This window comes from Gorilla gorilla, chromosome 21 (genome assembly GCF_029281585.2).
Source record: "Gorilla gorilla gorilla isolate KB3781 chromosome 21, NHGRI_mGorGor1-v2.1_pri, whole genome shotgun sequence".
Lineage (NCBI taxonomy): Eukaryota > Metazoa > Chordata > Mammalia > Primates > Hominidae > Gorilla > Gorilla gorilla.
The window spans coordinates 72,185,367-72,204,859 of record NC_073245.2 but is presented as its reverse complement, the minus strand read 5'-3'; the positions used below and the strand labels follow the sequence as shown (position 1 = coordinate 72,204,859).

The window sequence follows — 19,493 nt, the reverse complement described above, 5'->3', positions numbered from 1 at the left end:
ACAGTATTAGATCTAGAGTTGTCTCTTGACAGTATTAAAATCAGTCACATTTGTTGAGTGGTGTTTTTTGCAAGGCCAAGTAGAATTAGGACTTAATTTCATTCTTTCTCATCCCCAAGCCCTGGTGGGCCTTCTTCTGAACTGCAGTAGTATATCCTTTCCACTAACTCTTTATTTATTTTTATTTTTTGAGACAGGGTCTCACTCTCACCCAGGCTGGAGTACAGTGGCACGATCACGGCTCACTGCAGCTTTGACCTCCTGGGCTCAGGTGATTCTCCCACCTCAGCCTCCCATGTAGCTGGGATTACAGGTGCCCAGCTAATTTTTGTACAGACAGGATTTTGCCATGTTGCCCAGGCCGGTCTCAAACTCCTGGGCTCAAGCAGTCTACCTATCTGGGCCTTCCAAAGTGCTAGGATTATAGGCCTGAGTTACCATGCCTGGCGCCTTTCCACTAACTCTTATAAGAAAAGACTGATAGTTAAGAGGATTTGAAATGAACATTTATCAATAATTTAACACTTTTATTCAGGTAAAAAACAAGTAGTGGAAAGTTTCGTACCTCGCATTTGTTCCCTGGTTGTTGACTCAAGAGTGAATATTTGTATTCAGCAAGAGGTAAAGTCATTTATTTGTGTTTTAAAAACTAAAAATGAGAACGTGAAGAAAATCAATAGCAATTAAATTGAAAATTTATTTCATGTAGGACAAAATTACTTAGCTTGGAGTACATTTCTATCATCTTAATCTATTGCCTGACATATTTCCGAAATACTTATTGAAAATTTATAACCATATGGGTTTATGTATGCATATAGCTCAAATGGAAATAAATTATACCAACCAAATTTTTGGGGTGCTTAAGTATTTAAATGCTAAAAATAATCTGTATTAGTATATGTATGTGTGTACATGTACTATAATCATAAGAACAAAATTAATAAAGTAACATTTTTTGGCTTCCTCAGATCTTATAATGGAGTTAAAATAAATATAAGTTTTATTGCAAAAAGTACAAGTGCTTTAAGTATCAGAGTCATGTTATATTCTATTTTTGATATTCTATAGTTTATGTTGTTTTTATATTCATTATTTTATACTTTTTTATTTTTCTTTTTTTGAGAGAGTCTTGCTCTATCTGCCTAGGCTGGAGTGCAGTGGCGCAATCTCAGCTCACTGCAACCTCTGCCTCCCAGGTTCAAGTGCTTCTCCTGCCTCCCTCCCGAGTAGCTGGGATTACAGGCACGCGTTACTATGCCCAGCTAATTTTTGTATTTTTGGTAGAGACAGGGTTTCACTATGTTGGCCAGGCTGATCTCGAACTCCTGACATCAAGTGATCCGCCCGCCTTGGCCTCCCAAAGTGCTGGTATTATAGTGAGCCACCATGCCTGGCCTATTTTATACTTTATATATTCTTTCCTCCATCCTACTCCATTCCCATAATAAAACTCAGTGATTAAGAAAAAATTAGGCTTCTAAGTTTATGTGCCTAGAATATTTCTCTTAATAGTGTTTCACTGAATGTAAAGTTAATGCATTATCTTTTTTTCTTTTCTAGATAATAAAAAAAATGAATGCTATGCTTGACAAAATGCCTCAAGATGCCCGGAAAATACTCTCTAACCAAGAAATGTTAATTCTCATGTAATAATCTGTACTTATATGGTTTTTATTCTTAAAATCCATAAGAATGTTTTATAAGACAGACGAGTTTGCATTAATAATGAAACTGATAAACTGTTGCAGCTTTTTAATATAATTTAGTGTATGCATATAATTTCTGCAAAAGTCGGTGATATTAGCCAATTGTAAATTTTTGTGAAGTTTCTTTTCCTCCTAAACATGTGGACTTCCTATTTAATTGATACTGGTCTATTTTGTAATCTGTTATTTTAATTCACAGGAGTAGTATGGGAGAAAGGATTTTAGATGCTGGAGGTAAGTATGTCTTTTCAAAATCTAAAATTATTCCATATTTATGAATAGCAGATAGTATCTTTTTAATTTAAATATTAGCATAGCAATGTGAGACTGAGGGAATTATAAACTTTATGTACAATTAAGCAATTTTTAATAAATATACATGAAATTTGTCTTTGGGACAAAAATAATTTAGGACAGTAGGCGTTAGATACATACAATTTGTGCCTAATGGTAGACTTATGAATAATATAGCTTAATATAATAGCTTAAATTAATAGCTTAATTTAATAGCTTAATATAATAGCTTAATTAATAAAGCTTAAATTAATAGCTTAATATAATGGCTTAATTTTTCAATAGACCTGAACTACTTGTGCTAAGAAATTCCTCAGATTTTTTATGAAATTAGGGTGTCTAATATTCTTGATATTGATGGATTTGTTTTTAAACAATGTGTTTATTAAAATAACTTAAAATTTATTTTCTAAGCTTTTTGTGAATGAATTTTAATATGGTGATTTACAAGTAGAATAAATCATGGTTTAAAGTACTCTGGGATAACTGTAAACATGTTACACAAGAGGAAAACAGATTTTGTAACTTATAGACAACTGTGTGGGTTACTTTGCATTTTATATCTCTAATAATAATGAAATGGCAGTGTCTTTGAATATTTAGAAGTCTCAAAATTTTTTTAAATTTTACTTATTTCTTCTGTTGGCACACTTGTTATTTGGGCGGTGTTAATTCCTCAAATGATGAGATATTTCTAATCCATGTGAAGAAAATATTAATAGATTAATCAATTACATTAATATATTCTTATTTCTCTTGCTTATTCTAATACCTTGTAAAATATATGGTCTTTTATAAACTTAATTTTCATAATTGTAAATCAAACATTAACTATTTTTTTAATAGATTATGACTTACAGGTAGGCATTGTAGAAGCTTTGTGTAGAATGACCACAGAAAAACAAAGACAAGAACTGGCACATCATTGGTTTTCAATGGATTTTATTGCTAAGGCATTTAAAAGAATTAAGGACTCTGAATTTGAAACAGTAAGTTGTATAACAATAACAGAAATTCGTGAATTTTTAAAAATTATTATGGTTTTTAAAAGTATTTCTCTTTAAAATTAGGATTGCAGGATATTTCTCAACCTTGTAAATGGCATGCTTGGAGACAAAAGAAGGTAAACTTAATGCAAGATACAACCATTTACTGTCAAATAAATAGAGCTCAAGAGTGAGCACCCAGTGTTGCATCTAACTATCTAACAAATAACATTTAACTTTATTTGTTCTTGTTCTCTACACTATGTTGGAGTGTAGAATGTGCATAGATAATTTAAAACAATAACATGATTTTAGCAAATTACTACACCAGTAATCTGAAATAATTCTGCACTGGCTTGTTTTATTTTGTACTTTTTAGAGGGAAAAGTTCATTTCTGTTTAATTCATATTAATTAATAACTTTAGATGTTAAAAATTGCCTTACTATACTTCTGAGTTGCATATCCATTATTATTTAATGTTTGAGGGATAATAAAAATCTAGACATATTTATTACCTGAATCATCTCCTTCATCCACATACTGGAATGTAAATATATAGCAAACAAATCATCTTCCTTTATAATTAACAAACGGTAAGTAGGATCTTTCTGAGGGGCATGAAAGTATGTGTAATGTAAATTTTAATCTTTTATAACGACAGAAAAACAGAATTTGCAATGCCTGGCACCTCATAGATGTTCAACATAATTATTGGATGAATGAGTTCACATTTATTTTACTTACTAAAGAAATTAACGGTATTGTAAGGGTTGTGCAAGGAGTCATATTACCTGATTTGAATCATAAGTTCCTCTCTTCCTGTTCTAATATTGGACAAATTATTTAACCTTACATGCCTCAGTTTCCTTAGCTGTTATATAATATTAATAACTACCTCATATCTTTGTGATATAGATTAAGATGAGATAATATGCTAAATATGTAAAATAGTATCTAAGAAAGCATTCTGTGAATTTAACCATTTTTAATGTAATTATTCACTTGTATTCTTATTTAAGTTCTATGGAAACATTAATAAGCTAAATTAGGAAACTCTGCTCATATTTGATAGCACACTGTATTAGTCTGTTTTAATACTGCTGATAAAGACATACTGGAGACTGAGACATTTACAAAAGAAAGAGATTTAATTTGACTTAAAGTTCCACGTGGCTGGGGAAGCCTCACTATCATGGCAGAAGGCAAGGAGGAGCAAGTCCCATCTTACGTGGATAGCAGCAGGCAAAGAGAGAATGAGGAAGATGCAAAAGCAGAAACCCCTGATAAAACCATCAGATCTCGTGAGAGTTACTCACTACCACAAGAACAGTGTGGGAGAAACTGCCCTCATGATTCTGTTATCTCCTACCAGGTCCCTCACACGACAGATGGGAATTACGACAGTACCATTCAAGACGAGATTTGGGTGGGGACACAGAACCAAACCATATCACACACAAAAACATTTGGTGCAATCATTTTAGTCAAAATGGTAGATTGAGTAGTATCGTCAAAGTAATATGATTTTCTCTACATAAATGTCCACTAAACATGTATTTTGAAAAGTATTAAAGAGGGAAATATGATTTTATTTCAATTATTATGACCACTGCCTGATTTCCTTTTGATTCTAGGCATGATTTCTATTACTGGACAAGATTATGCTGTGAAAGCTTATTTATTTTTTTCTTAAACTACTTTTTATTTCAGGGTCTTTACATTTCCTTGTTTATCAGCATTTCTTGATAAATATGAGGTAAAATTTTAATTTAACATTATTTTAGTTATTGCATGAATTTTGATAGTCAAGTGAATTATGAGTTAAAAATGAATAAGAACACTAAAAATAGTTGTAATTAGATCATGAATGTAGCTGGTCGGTCTAGTATTCTGTATCTGACAGTGAAACCAGGAGAAGTTTTATGGAACAGCATATTCATTGCCAAGAATAACTGAAAAATAAAGGCCGTAGTCCAGTTTTTCTCCTGTTTCCTTAAGGCCATTATTGATTTATCATGTATGAATCTATTCAAACTAGTACTTTCAACCTTTATTAGCACTTGGAATATTCATAATTTCTTGGAGCTAGTTGATTTTTTATAAAATACTAAAGTAGCATTTCATTTGATTTTTAAATTTATCTAAATATTATACTTGTCTGTTCTTTCACTTCTCTCTCCTAGCTTTTTCTTGCTTTAGCCATGAATATAACATCATAATTGTCTATTATTTCTAAAATCATTGTATATTTCAGTTTTGTATGTTTATTTTATTAGCTGCAAATACCATCAGATGAAAAACTTGAGGAATTTTGGATTGATTTTAATCTTGGGAGTCAGACTCTCTCATTCTACATTGCTGGAGATAATGATGTAAGTTTCATTTGGTTGGTATTATTCTTTATGTATATGCATATATAAGATTTTTACTTACTTTAAGAATGTGGATTTCTTCATATGTTCTAGCCAGTCTTTACCTAGATTTTAACATTAGCTCTAGTAGTTTGATTAGCATAGCAACCTACCAAGCTAATTATAAATGAAAACTACTTCTGATGTTTTATTGTATAAGAAAAAATAATGCTGAGTTTTAATACTAATTTTTTAACATAAGCTTTTAAAAAATGTTAATTTATGACAGTTAAAATTTTATATTCACATAAACAAAGTGAATTGACTTTAGAAAAGGGAAGTTACTCAAATACAGTGGCATTCTATTGAAAATATTATTAACAGACAGTGACAAGTGGTCCTAACTTAATCATTCATAAAACCTTCTCTTTGGAAATAGGACTTGATTGGGAGTTAATTTTAGTTTTTTTCTTCCTATGCTTTATCATAGCTGTGCTCAGATCTTCCAAATAGGTGGCATATTTTCTGCTGACCTGCATGTTTTTTACCTGAGGAAAATCCTTGAGCCATTATTTCATAATAGCTACCACCTCATATTTGATACATTTGCATACATTTAGCTCAAATTATGTAGTCCGTTTGCCAAAATCTGAGTAAGAGTTGATTAGCATTTACTAATCTGGTTGTGGCTGGTGATATTATAATAAGGCTTTAGTCTTTTTAGTCTGTTTCTTATAGAATCCTGCCATTTGTTCCCGGTAAACGTTTTATAGATGAACATTAATCAAGTGCCTTTTAGGATTTCCACATGCCTTTATTGCTTTTTATTTTAAAGTACCTTCTTAGAATGCTTAAAATTGAGTTCCAATGACTAGCACTGCTTCTCAGGGGCACTGACAGTTTCCATTAGTATATTTCTCCTGCAGGGTTTCTAGGAGTGTTTTAAGCTGATTTTTTTTCGAGGAGCTACTTAGGCAGGTGCAAAAGTAATTGTGGTTCTTGCCATTACTTTCAATGGCAGAAACTGCAATTACTTTTGCACCAGCCTAATAGAATTTCGTTTTGGGAGAAGAGAAAAGTATTGTTATTAAATAGCAGTAACTACTATAAAGGAAATAAATAGGGCAGTGTTCGTTTATTCAGTTTGGTCTAATGGATTATTGAGATAAGAAAATAAGCAATTAAACATGATGAAACCCCGCCTCTACTAAAAATACAAAAATAAGCTGGGCGTGGTGGCAGGTGCCTGTAGTCCCAGCTGCTCGGGAGGCTGAGGCAGGAGAATGGCCTGAACCCAGGAAGAGGAGCTTGCAGTGAGCCGAGATCGGGCCATTGCACTCCAGCCTGGGCGACAGTGCGAGACTCTGTCCCAAAAAAAAAAAAAAAAAAAAGAAAAAATAAGCAATTACACTATAGCAGTATACATGATAGGGAAAGTATAAAATGCATTTATAAGTATTTAATGCCTAGTGTGTTCCAGACACTGATCAAGATGCTGGGGGACTCTTCTTTCCAAAACTATATTTAGAATCCTCTCTCTCCTGAATTTCCGTAGCTGTAGTATGTTATCCCTTTATTCTCTCTTGCTCTCCATAAAAGCCATTCTCCACAGTGGCTCCTTGAATCCTTCTTCTGTCTCTCTGACATGGCATACAAGGCTTTTTGTGGCCTGGTCTCTGGCTGTTTCTCTGATATTTCATATATTTTCTATGATGACTGTGTTCCAGTCACATTTATTTTTCTATTTCTCTAACACAGATTATGCCCATCTTAGGTCTTTCTTAGTTCTTCTGCATAGACCTCTTCCTCTAGGTCCTTGCATCTTAGTTCTTCCCATTTAGATTTAAGCACAAATGTTGCCTTCTCATAGAGTATTCTCAGGTTACTCAATATAAAGTAGCCTCACAGCCACATTATTCCACATTGTCTTATTTCCTTTATAGTAGTTATTATTTAAAATCATTTTGTTTGTTGTTTGTTGTCTGCTTTCCCGCATAGAGTATAAGATTAGTTTATAGCTATTCAGTGGCTCATGTTTGTTGGAAGAATGAGTAAACGGAACATTGAAAGAACTGAAAGATGTACAGAGGGCATAGGGGATTGCAAAAATATAGGAAGTGTGGAGCCAGAGGAGGATTTTAAGTAGGAGGTAACATCAGTTCAATGAATATCTATTGAGAACTATGTGTCACGTATGTACTAGGCACTGGAGAACACATTTGTGTAAAAGATCCCCCCCTGGTAGGGGAAATGGATAAAAATAGACTGGGGAGAATGGATAAAAAGGAAAAACACTAGAGGCAGTTAGGAGGCTTTTGCAGTAATCCAGGTGAGAAATAATTGTGGGATGGTTTTGAGATATAACAATGGGGCATGGATGGAAATTGATAGAATCCAGAAAGACTTGAGAGGAGACAGAACTGAGCAAACTTGGTGATTTGTTTGTAATTTTTTAAAAAGAAGGATTACTAAAATTTGGGTAGCTGGATGGAAATTGAGCCATAAGTAGAGATATAGAAGCTATCTGTATATAAATGACAGAAACATGGGTTTTAATGAGTGCCTATGTGAAAGAACTATGAAAAAACAAATTTCTACAGGATAAGTAGAAGAGATTTTAGCCAGAAGGATACTTGAAGAATCAACCAAAAGGGAACAAATTAAAAGGGTATAGTGTTACGGACAACAAAGGAAAGGAGGTTTTATGAGAGGAAATGATCAACACAGTGAAATATTCCTGAGAGGGGAGGTTGAATAAAAACTGGTAACCCATGAAAGAGCAGTTTCACTTACATGGTGAAGAGTTTAGGCATTCCTACAAAGTTAAAATATCGGTTAAGGAAGTAAAGACATCAAGTTAAGGAAAGAGCGTGACATGTGGATTCAATGTAGGGGTTTTTGTTGGGTATATTAAGGATGAGAGCTTTCATAAATTGATGGTGAAGGGCGGATAGGGAGAGGTTGAAGGAAAAAATTGAGGTCAAGAGGAGGAAGGAGTATAATGGAGTGAGAGTGGGAGGTGAAAATGCAACAAAATTGCTACAACATACTGATAACTGTTGAATCTGGGTAAGGGCATATTTTGGGTTTATAATACTATGATTTCTGATTTAAAATCTGTTTGAAAATTGCCATTATGTGTGTTTTTTTAAAAGTGAACTAAGTGCCTTGATATATAAGGAAGAATCAGTTTTAAGTTGGTAGATGATAACAATTATTGGGAATAGAGTATGCCAACTGAGATATTCCTCAAAGGAGCAAGTTTTTTACACACAGAAATAGGAGGCTGCTCAAAGCCTTGGGGAAAAATTAGAATACTGTCCCTTTCCTCCTGATCCTGAGGTTTTGAGGTAAGGGATAAAGGTAGTGATGTCATCAGGGTGTGACTGGTTTCAATTAAGGTACAGGAGAGAAGGGAATTAGTGAAAATAATAAGGATTTAGAGGAATTTCTCGGGAATGAGTTGTCCTTAAATAACAAAAGTATTTAGTTTTTTGTTTTGTTTTGTTTTGTGTTTTGTTTTGTTTTGTTTGAGATGGAGTCTCCCTCTGTTGCCCAGGCTGGAGAGCAGTGGTGCGATCTTGGCTCACTGCAAGCTCCGCGTCGCGGGTTCACGCCATTCTCCTGCCTCAGCCTCCTGAGTAGCTGGAACTACAGGTGCCCGCCACCATGCCCGGCTAATTTTTTTTTTGTATTTTTAGTGGAGACGGGGTTTCACCGTGTTAGCCAGGATGGTCTCCATCTCCTGACCTCGTGATCCGCCTGCCTTGGCCTCCCAAAGTCCTGGGATTACAGGCGTGAGCCACCGTGCCTGGCCAGGAATGGTATTTAATTTTTACTATAACTTTGTGAATTCAGTATCATTCAGTTATACAAATTTTCAGTGAAAATACTTGGGGCAAATATTTTAGGTTATTATTCATGCGCATTCATATTTAATTCAAAGGACAATCAGTTAATGAGTATTGTGGTTACAGGACCTGGGATAGGTAGTAGGAGTGGGAATTGAGGAATGAGTATGACTTCATAAAATATTTCAAAGAAAACATAAAAAGACTTGGTAACATTTTTAAAAAGGGTATCCTCTAATAAATATAATATTAACAGTCATTCTTTTTTTTGGTTAAGCATAGAAAATTGTCAAAATCATCATTTCATTTTAATAATGAACAAATACATTAAATGTAACATGTGTAATATGTAGTTAATTGGTGGAGCAAGAAAGGTGTTATATAAACTAGTTACTTAGTGACTAGCAAAAAGAATTGATAGTTCCTGTAACTTGAAATTTGATGTTTAAAGAAACTGTAAATCAGAAATAAATTATTTATGGCCAAAACCTGCTTTTAAATTTAAGGATCATCAATGGGAAGCAGTTACTGTGCCAGAGGAAAAAGTACAAATATACAGCATTGAAGGTATTAAACTTGTTTTTTTCTAATAATTTTCTTAATTCTTACCATATGGAACAAATGTTACATCCTTTCTGGGTTAACAAAACAGACTAATGAAAGCAAAATCAATATTTTCAGATGTTTACATTCAGAAATTCATCAAATACCTTGATCCCATGTTTCCCTACTAATCTCCCAGCTCTACCCCTGTACTTACCTCCTTCCCTGTCTAGTCTAAAACCAGTGATCCAGTTTGTCATTCTTGTCTCTATGTTTAAGGCTCCTGACCTTCCATCCCATTTGCTTGGTTAAATCTGAATATCTGGTTTCTCCAATCCTATAACTGGAACTGCATAACACTAGTGGACAAAATCAGACTAGTACTATTACAAATTTAGATATTAAGACATAGTCATTTCAATAGACATGTAATAATATCTCATGTTTCTTATTTGCATTTTTCTAATGACTAGTGATGCTGAGCACTTTTTCATGTGCTTTCTGGCCATTCATATATTTTCCTTTGTAAAGTATATATTTTAAATATTTTGTTCATTTTTTATTGGACTGTCTAGTTCTTAGGTATCCTAGATTCCAATCTTTTGACGTATATATGTTCTATGTTTTCTCCAAAATTGTATCTTGCTTATTCATTTTCTTAATGATATCTGGTGAGCAGTTTTAAATTTTGAAATCTACTTGATCTGTTTTTATGGTTATTGCTTTCTGTGACCCAAGAAATTTTTGTCGACTCTTAAATCACTAAGATGTTCTATTATTTTTCCACAAAAATTTTATAGTTTTAGCTTTTATGTTTAGGAGTATTATAATCTCAAATTAATATCTGATTAAGGTATGATGCAGAGATTGGAGGTTCGTTTTTTCATATAGATATGCAGTTATTACAGGATTATTTGCTGTAAAGGCTTTTCTTTTCCATTGGATTTCTTTGGTTTCTTTGTTGAAAATCATGACTCTGTAATAGTGTGTCTATTTCTTGGTCCTCCAATCTGTTCTGTTTATCATAGGTCTACTTTTCTTTATGTCAGTACCACACTGTTTTGATTATGGTAGATTTGTGGTTAGTCTTGAAGTCAGTCAGTATAAGTCTTCCAACATTGTGGTTTTTTAAAATATTGTTTTGGAAATTATAGGCCTTTTGAGCTTCTATATAAATTTTAGAATTGGTTTATCAATTGCTTGTTGGAATTATGACTCAGGTTTTAGATCAATATGGGGAGAAATAACATGTTAACAGTCGTAACTAGTTTATAAACATGGTGTATCTCTCCATTTGTTTAGGTCTTTGATTTCTCTCAACAGCGTTTCATAGTTTTCATTGTATAAGTCTTTTGATGAATTTGTTCCCAAGTATTCAGTCTATATGTTTATAAATAGAATTGATCTTTAATTTTATCAGTCATGGGATCTGCAAAAGAGGTAGTTTTACTACTTCCTTTCTGATCCTTATGCACTGCCTCCCTCCTTTCCTTTTGTTGCTTTATTGCAATGTACAGAACCTCCAGTGCAATATTGAATAGAAGTGATAAAAGTGGACATCTTTGCCTACTTCCCAATCTTTGCTTAGGAAAGAACATTCAGTATTTTACCATTAAGTATAATGTTAGCCAAAAGTCTTTTGTAGAGATAACCTTCATCAGATTAAGGACGTTGATAACTCTTCATATTTGTCTATGCACATGAAACCATCATGGCAATTAAGTTAATATAAACATATCACCCCCAAAATTTCTTTGTACTTCTTTTAATCTATCCATCCTTCTACTCTACCCCCAGGCAATTACTGATGTTTTCTTTATCTTCGATACATTTACATTTTCTAGAGTTTATATAAATGGAATCATACAGTACATAGCAATTTTTGTCCAGCTTCTTTCTTTTAGAACACTTTTTTAAAAAAAGAATCAAGCATGTTGCATGTATCAGTAGTTTATTCTGTTTATTGCTGAGTGTTAGTCCATTGTATAGATATACTTCAATTGGTTTCTGTAGTCACCTGTTAATGAGCATTTGTAGTGTTCCCAGTTTTTAGCTATTATGAAATGCTGCTGTAAATATTCATGTATAATTAATTACTTCTGAAAATATATTTTTATTTCTCAGGTAAATACTAAGAAGTTCAGTGGTTAGTTCAGACCCATAGGCATATGATTAGCTTTTGAAGAAACTTCTAAAGTGTTGTCCAAAGTGATTTTACCGTTTTACATTTTCACTATCAGTTTATAAGACTTCCATTTGTTCTACATCCTTTCTAACACTTCTTATGGTTAGTCCCTCCTACCATCTTGCCTTGTTGCACTGGCTGTATAATTTTCAGTACAATGTTAGTAGAAATTAAAAGAGCGGACATATTTGCTTAGTTTATGATGTTGGTGTTGAGGGTGAAGGGGATTATTTTTTCTTCTATAATTATTTCATGGCGACAATTTCTCTTGTTAATTCAGGTAAGCTAGTTATTTATATGGCACTTTCCCATCTCTCTCTTGCTCCCTCTCTTGCCATGTGATATGCCTACTCCCCTTTTGCCTTCTGCAATGATTAAAAGCTTCCTGAGTCCCTCATTAGAGGCAAATACTGGCACCATGCTTCCTGTACAGCCTGCAGAACTATGAGCCAAATAAATCTTTTTTTTTTTATAAGTTTCCCACCCTTAGGTGTTCCATTATAGCAGACTAATACAGACTAATATAGTCTTCTTCTAAAAAGATCTGTTGTTTCCTCTCTTGATCAGTCATATGTTGTTGCCTCTATGGATGTCAAGTAATTTTATGATAGATAATGCATATACAGGAACAATAGATGCTCCAGATAATCCTTCCACCAGAAGAGTTTCTTTTTTCTTCTTAGGCAGAGGGGCTGAAGGACTGATCCAGTCATGAATGTTGGTCTGTGTTTAGTTCTAGTTTTAAATTTACTCTTTGTCTTGTTTGCCTCTATTACTCAGGTGTGGCCATCCCAGTCTGTTGATGATGAGCCTATTAGATTTGTGTCTTCTGAACCTGAGAGACTGTGGAAGATACAGTTCTGCCTCTTAGAGGTTTCCAGCTCAGCTCTCCAGCCGTTCACTCTACTCAGTACAAAATCTGGCAGATATTTTGAACGGGACACTGAGTATATGCCTGAGGATGATACCTGTATCAGGCAGTACATTGATTCCAAGCCCATGAGACTATAAGAGAGTTAACTGCCTTTTATCAGGTTTGGTCCAGCTCCTTGTGCTGCCCCAGAATGAAGGGAAAATTAGTTATGCCTTTAAAGCTTTTAAGTGTCCTATTTGTTACTCCAGGCATTACTGCTCACTAAATACTTGCTTGTCTTCTTTTCTCCAGCAGAGGTTCTCTTCTTAAGCCTACAAACAGAATTAGCAAATTTCCTTAGAGAAAAAAAGGCCAGAGATCTTATTACATGTACAGCTCTCTGACACCTTTAAACATATGATATTTTAATCCTTCTGATTTTTTAAAACAGGATATTAGCCTGCCACAATATCCTACATTTTCCCCAGAAGTGGAAGTCTCCAGCTTCCAACTTTGGACTCTCACTGCTACTTGGCAGTCTTCCATGTCCATAGTTGCCATCCCTCTCCAGTTGTCTAACAGCTGCTATTTAAATTTTTAAGTTATCCTTAACCTTGCCTTTTTTGCTTTCACTATGATGTGGTAATTCAGAAGAACATGAATTTTTCAGGTAAGAATACTTACACATTTTGGCCCTTCAGACCCTCCATCTCCAAACATCTTTGAATCTGTATCCTCCTTTATCTCTCCTGTAAACAGAAGATATTTGTCTACTCTTGTTGAAGGGTAATTTCTCCGAGTTCTCCACACACATTCTCCAAGTCTTTGCTCCATCAATTCATATTTTTTGTATCTTCCTCCTCTCTCTCAGTACCTCTTTTCTCTCAGTATATCAATGGGCTCAAATGTCTACATCATAAAACAAAAAGCCTACTTTTATCCTATGTCTTCCTGAAGCTATCTTTTTCTCCCCATTCATAGCCAATTTTGACAGAATAGTTTTTACTCTTTCCTTCTCTTTCTATTCATTCTTATGTTATAAAATCTTGACATATTGATATCCATAAATACTTGGATTTTATAGCAAGCAACAAAACAAAGTTTTCTTGTATCTCAGTAACACTAACTAGTTAAAAAGGAAACCAAGCCATTATATAGTCCAAACAGAGAAAATATCAGGAATTTCAACAAAGCAATCATTAAAATATAACAAATATTCATAAATTTCTATGTAAGTAGCCATAACATAGGTAGACAAATTTTTGTACAAATAGGCACAAAGCATTCAGCAAAATAATAAATTTGAAGTAGTTCTAATACCATGTGCAAGCAAGGAGTTAAAGCAAATATTACATTTAATATAATTTACAGTAAGCTATAGAAAAAAGTCAAATGCATATCAGAAGAAAACAATCAGCAGAAATAGACCTAAGAATTACAAATGTTTTAATTTTCATCAAAACATGAAACATCATTTTTAAAGCCACCTAAATTTTCATCTCTGAAACCTGAAAACTTGTCACTGTTTAACTTTTAAAACCTACTGGCACGCTTTGAGTTTGAAACTATGGTTACCACTTTCAAGCAATTGCTAATTCTTAGTACCTTCAAAGGTCATTACTGTGAAAGTTTTATGAGCATATATTTGCAAAAGCAAATAAAACATTTTCTGCTTGGGCAGGCCTCATAAGAATCAGGACATTTCATAGCCTGTAGGACATTTGTCCCTTAGGCCACATCATGGCGTGGCCTGCAGAGCTTTTTCAGATGTAGAGATAAATTTCCCTACTTTGTGTGATCCTGCTCCTTCAGAGTGTTTTTCTCTTACCCAAAAGTACATTGTGGGCAGGGTTGGAGACTTTTCATTCAGCAATAGAATTCCTGCCACAAGTAGGACAGGAGCATGGTGGCCTCTGGTCTATAATACAGGTGCATTTATTAGGTGCCAGGTAATTTTTTGGTAACTTTTGTAGGGAGGGAGAGTGTGACTATTTCTTATAAGCTGGTACTTGCTGTATTCTCTGTTTACTGGATTGGTAAGTTCATTGAGGCCAAGTGCTAGATCCTTCTCACCTCACAATCTCCTGACACTTAAATTTTGTCAAATGTTGTTGTCAGCATGTTATAACAAGTGTGGATTTACTAGAAATGTTTATATGTGTATGTCTAGAAATATGGTAATTATATGGAATTAAAGTTATTGTTTTTGTTTGCCTTTTTTTAAATTAAGAAAATAGTATTCTCAGATGTGTTCAAGGAATATTTTATGAAGAATTTGTTAGGGTCCAGAATGTATTTAGGATTCTATCTTATTAGTTATAGCCATATCCTGTATTTTATAGATAAGAACACTGAGACTAGGAAAGCTAAATTGACTTGATTGATTTACATAGGTAAGTAGTGCCAGAATTGATTAATTTAAACACTGTTCAATATTGAGAATTTGAATTTTGATTCAATTAATATGCTACATCCATGTCTTATTTATAGTATACTTGCAGAGTAGTATCATAGAAACATAAACTAATCAGTGTTGTTTCTGTACAGTGAGAGAATCAAAGAAGCTACTGACAATAATTCTGAAAAATACAGTAAAAATTAGCAACAGAGAAGGGAAAGAATTGCTTTTGTATTTTGATGCATCACTAGAAATCACTAATGTAACTCAAAAAATTTTTGGTGCAAATAAACATAGGGTAAGTCTTTAAACTTAATAAATATTTACTATTTTCATAATTCTGGAAACAGTTTGGGGTTATAAGTTTTATTGCATTTTTTTCCTTTCTAGAATTCTTAAAATGTAGATTTTAGTTCTTTAAATTTGTACTGTTGAAGAGTCATCAGCTTGTTAGTCATATCTATTGAGATACCCATTACAAAGTATCTCAGATGACAAAATTAGCAGCAGCTGCTCAAAACATTTAATGAATTTCTGCCAGATGTTTAAAAAGTAAAATGAGAGAAAGCACTGTTTTCAAGATTTTAAACATCGTGAGAATTACACACATGATACATCAGAAGAAGTAAATAATGGCATAGGGAACATGAGTTATAGACATTGAAGAAAGAGAATGCTCATAAAGAGTCAGGTTTGGAGATTAGCATTGTTATGGATATGGGACTTGAAATGGCCTTTGAAGTGGAAGGAAAGGATTTAGATAAAATACTTTCCAGGCATGTGGAAGACATTATGAGCCAAATATTGTTTAACTGAGAATCTAAGGTGACAATTCGTGTGATGTTTTGGGGAGATATTCAATTGACAAATTTCAATAGTGCAAAAGATTTATGTTGCATAATATTACATGTATTTGTGAGGAACCCTTGTTCCTCACAAATGACAAGCTAAGGTGACTGGTTAAAGGGGAGTAATTGAAGTGTTACGAGAAGGTATTCATATATGCAAAGTAATAATTTGGGATATTTGGCAATTTTGGAAGAAAACAGGAAATAATTACATTAAATGGAAATAAAATGACATACGAAAAAGTGGAAAGAAAATGAAGAAAATGAAGAAAATGTCATCACTGTGAATTGATTTAATTTTAGGAATCTATCAGAAAACAAGGTATTTCAGTTGCCAAAACGTCGCTGCATATACTTTTTGATGCAAGTGGATCACAGGTATGTCTCAGACTTACTTGATTTTTATCACTGGGCTAAGTTTAACCATAACTAATGGAACAGTAATAAAGGTGTTGTTGGAGGGTGAATATATAGAAAACAAATGGTCTCAATATAAACAGTACCCCAATAAAATGTATATGATGTTTACACATGTTATTAATGATAATTTTAGTGTAAAGAGTAGGGTTATTAATAAATATCAGTTTAGTAACTTTAAAACTTTAAAAAAGCAGTAAATGTCCTTCCATTAATGCCAAGCTTCTTTTATGTCTATTAGAGTTTGAAAAAATGGATAGTTTTTATCGGATCACTTTGTAAAAATTATAACAGCACATGGATAGAAAAGGGAAATAATTGAGTATGTGAGATGAGTAGGAGCTTAAGACATCCAGTGATTGTTGATTACTTTCTGTGGTTTGCAGTTTTAAATACTTTTTTTTTTCATATTCTCCAACAGATTCTGGTGCCAGAAAGTCAAATCTCACCAGTCGGAGAAGAGCTCGTTAGTTTAAAGGAAAAATCAAAGTCCCCAAAGGAATTTGCTAAACCTTCAAAATATATCAAAAACAGTGACAAAGGGAATAGAAATAATAGTCAGCTTGAGGTAAAGATGGTGTCAAAATACTGGCTTATAAAACTACCATTGATCAAATCACTCCTATATATGAGTACTGAAAGAAGCATCTAGAATTTATATATTATTGGCCTTGATCAATCACATTTCAGAGTGTTTCTCCTACCTTTGACAAATGCAAACAAAAGATAGTGTGTGTCTTAGCAAATTATGTACATGTATAGGGGTTAGAACAAGATATACTTTACAGTTGTAGATTACAAATTAGAGATAGATAAGATAACCTTCTTGAATGTATCCTTTTTGTTCTATAATTGCATTTGGCTATAATGTAGAATAGAAATGTATAATGTTCTGTTTATTTGCATGAGGAAAAAAAAAGTATGAGGTTCTTTCTTTTACTCCTTTTCTTTTCCATTGAAGGACCTCCTCTAGGCCACATCCAAGAGAATAATTTCTCATAAATGGAACCCCTACCACCATACCTTGCTGTGACACTTGACATTGTCGATAGCCCCCTGTTTCTTAAGGTCCACTCCTTCAGCTTCCATTGTATACCACAGTTCCTTTTCTGCTTCTATTACTACATTAGAAAAACTTTCTCTCCATACCTCTTGGTAGGTTTGCTCTAAACCCAAAACCTTGATATCCAGCTTTTGGAACATCTTGTTGCCTTCTTTCTTACAGAGCTTCCTTCATGTTCATAATGTGAGCTCTTAAAATGTAGCAGACTTTTCTTCAAAATTCTATAGCTTCATCTCTACTTGTTTTTCTGTATTTCAGTTTGTATGTCTCTTCAAGACCTTTCCTGAAGTCTAAGCTCAAACATTTTATCTTTTGACTAAAATCTGCATCTGTCTGTATTTCAGTAATACTACTGTTCATTTTTTTTGGCAATATGCTTTATTTCAGCCTCTTCTCCCCTTATATCTGGAACCAAGGTGCTTGTGATTATTCTTTCATAGTATCTGTGTCTCACATCCATTCTTTCTTGTTTCATCTGCCATTACTCATCTCAGCACACTTAGGTTAATACAGTAGCCTCCTCGTAGGACTTTGTCACCACTGTTTTATCCTATGAGATACCCTGAATAATCAGCGATTTTCCTTAAATATCAGTATCTTGATAGCATTCTTCTACTCCAAAAGTTTTGTGATTTCTGTGTTCATCCCACTGACTGAATAAATTTTGGCTCAGTTCTGAGACTTTCTATAATTTAATTTTACCCTTTCTATTAAAACTGTAGTACGTATTCTCCCCTTTTGTAAGGTAGTTTGCTTTACTGTCTCTTTGCATGCCATGTTCATTCATGCCTCTAGATCTTCATTAACATTATGTTTATTTTTTTACCTTTACCCATCTAAAGCATACTTAGATTTGCAAGTCTTGTTCATTTTCACTTTCTCTTTTTTTGCTTTCCTTTTAAAACATTTTACATATCTTTTTTTTTGTAGGAAGTCTTTTATTTAAGTTCTGGGATACATGTGCAGAACATGCAAGTTTGTTACGTAGGTATACACGTGCCAGGGTGGTTTGCTGCACCCATCAACCTGTCATCTACATTAGGTATTTCTCCTAATGTTATCCCTCCCCTAGGCCCCCACCCCGCAACAGGTCCCAGTGTGTGATGTTCCTCTCCCTGTGTTCATGTGTTCTTAACTCCCACTTATGAGTGAGAACATGGGGTGTTTGGTTTTCTGTTCTTGTGTTAGTTTGCTGAGAATGATGGTTTCCAGCTTCATCCATGTGCCAGCAAAAGACATGAACTCATCCTTTTTTATGGCTGCATAGTATTCCATGATGTATATGTGCCACATTTTCTTTATCCAGTCTATCATTGATGGGCATTTGGGTTGGTTCTAAGTCTTTGCTATTGTGAATAATGCTGCAATAAACATACCTGTGCATGTGTCTTTATGTTAGAATGATTTATAATCCTTTCGGTATATACCCAGTAATGGGATTTGCTGAGTCAAATGGTATTTCTGGTTCTAGATCCTTGAGGAATCACCACACTGTCTTCCACTTTCTTTCTTTTTATTTAATTTTTGAGATGGAGTCTCATTCTGTCACACAGGCTGGAGTGCAGTGGTGCAATCTCGGCTCACTGCAACCTCCGCCTCCCAGAACCTCTGCTTCTTGGGTTCAAGTGATTCTCCTGCCTCAGATTCCCAAGGAGCTGGGATTATAGGCACCTGTCACCACACCTGGCTAATTTTTGTTTTTGTTTTTGTTTGTTGTTGTTGTTTTAGTAGAGACAGGGTTTCCTTGTTAGCCAGGCTGGTCTCGAACTCCTGACCTCAGGTGATCTGCCCTTCTCGGCCTCCCAAAGTGCTGGGATTACAGGCATGAGCCACTGCACCCGGCCCATTTTTTGATTTCTTCGTGGAGCTTTGCCTGATTATTTCAGTTTTTACTAATCTGTCACCTTTACGTAACTATAACTCTCACAGGCACTTCCATATATTTTGGCATGTTTATGTTACTATTTTGTTTTTTTAGTCTTTTGTTCTCAAT

General features: G+C 34.0%; 1 protein-coding gene across 6 annotated transcripts in view; it reads left to right on the top strand.

The window, feature by feature from the left end:
* The window catches only part of SYCP2 (synaptonemal complex protein 2), a 59,108-nt gene that overhangs the window by 5,649 nt on the left and 33,966 nt on the right, over positions 1–19,493 (top strand). For 3 of the 6 annotated variants that reach the window (XM_004062461.4, XM_055372867.2, XM_055372866.2), the window contains 11 exons: positions 536–621; positions 1,564–1,649; positions 1,909–1,943; positions 2,850–2,992; positions 3,074–3,126; positions 4,702–4,747; positions 5,268–5,363; positions 9,700–9,760; positions 15,322–15,470; positions 16,324–16,398; positions 16,859–17,005. In XM_004062461.4, coding sequence (XP_004062509.3) covers positions 536–621; positions 1,564–1,649; positions 1,909–1,943; positions 2,850–2,992; positions 3,074–3,126; positions 4,702–4,747; positions 5,268–5,363; positions 9,700–9,760; positions 15,322–15,470; positions 16,324–16,398; positions 16,859–17,005 — 977 coding nt within the window. The other 3 variants (XM_055372869.2, XM_063702388.1, XM_055372870.2) reach the window with 3 other exon arrangements.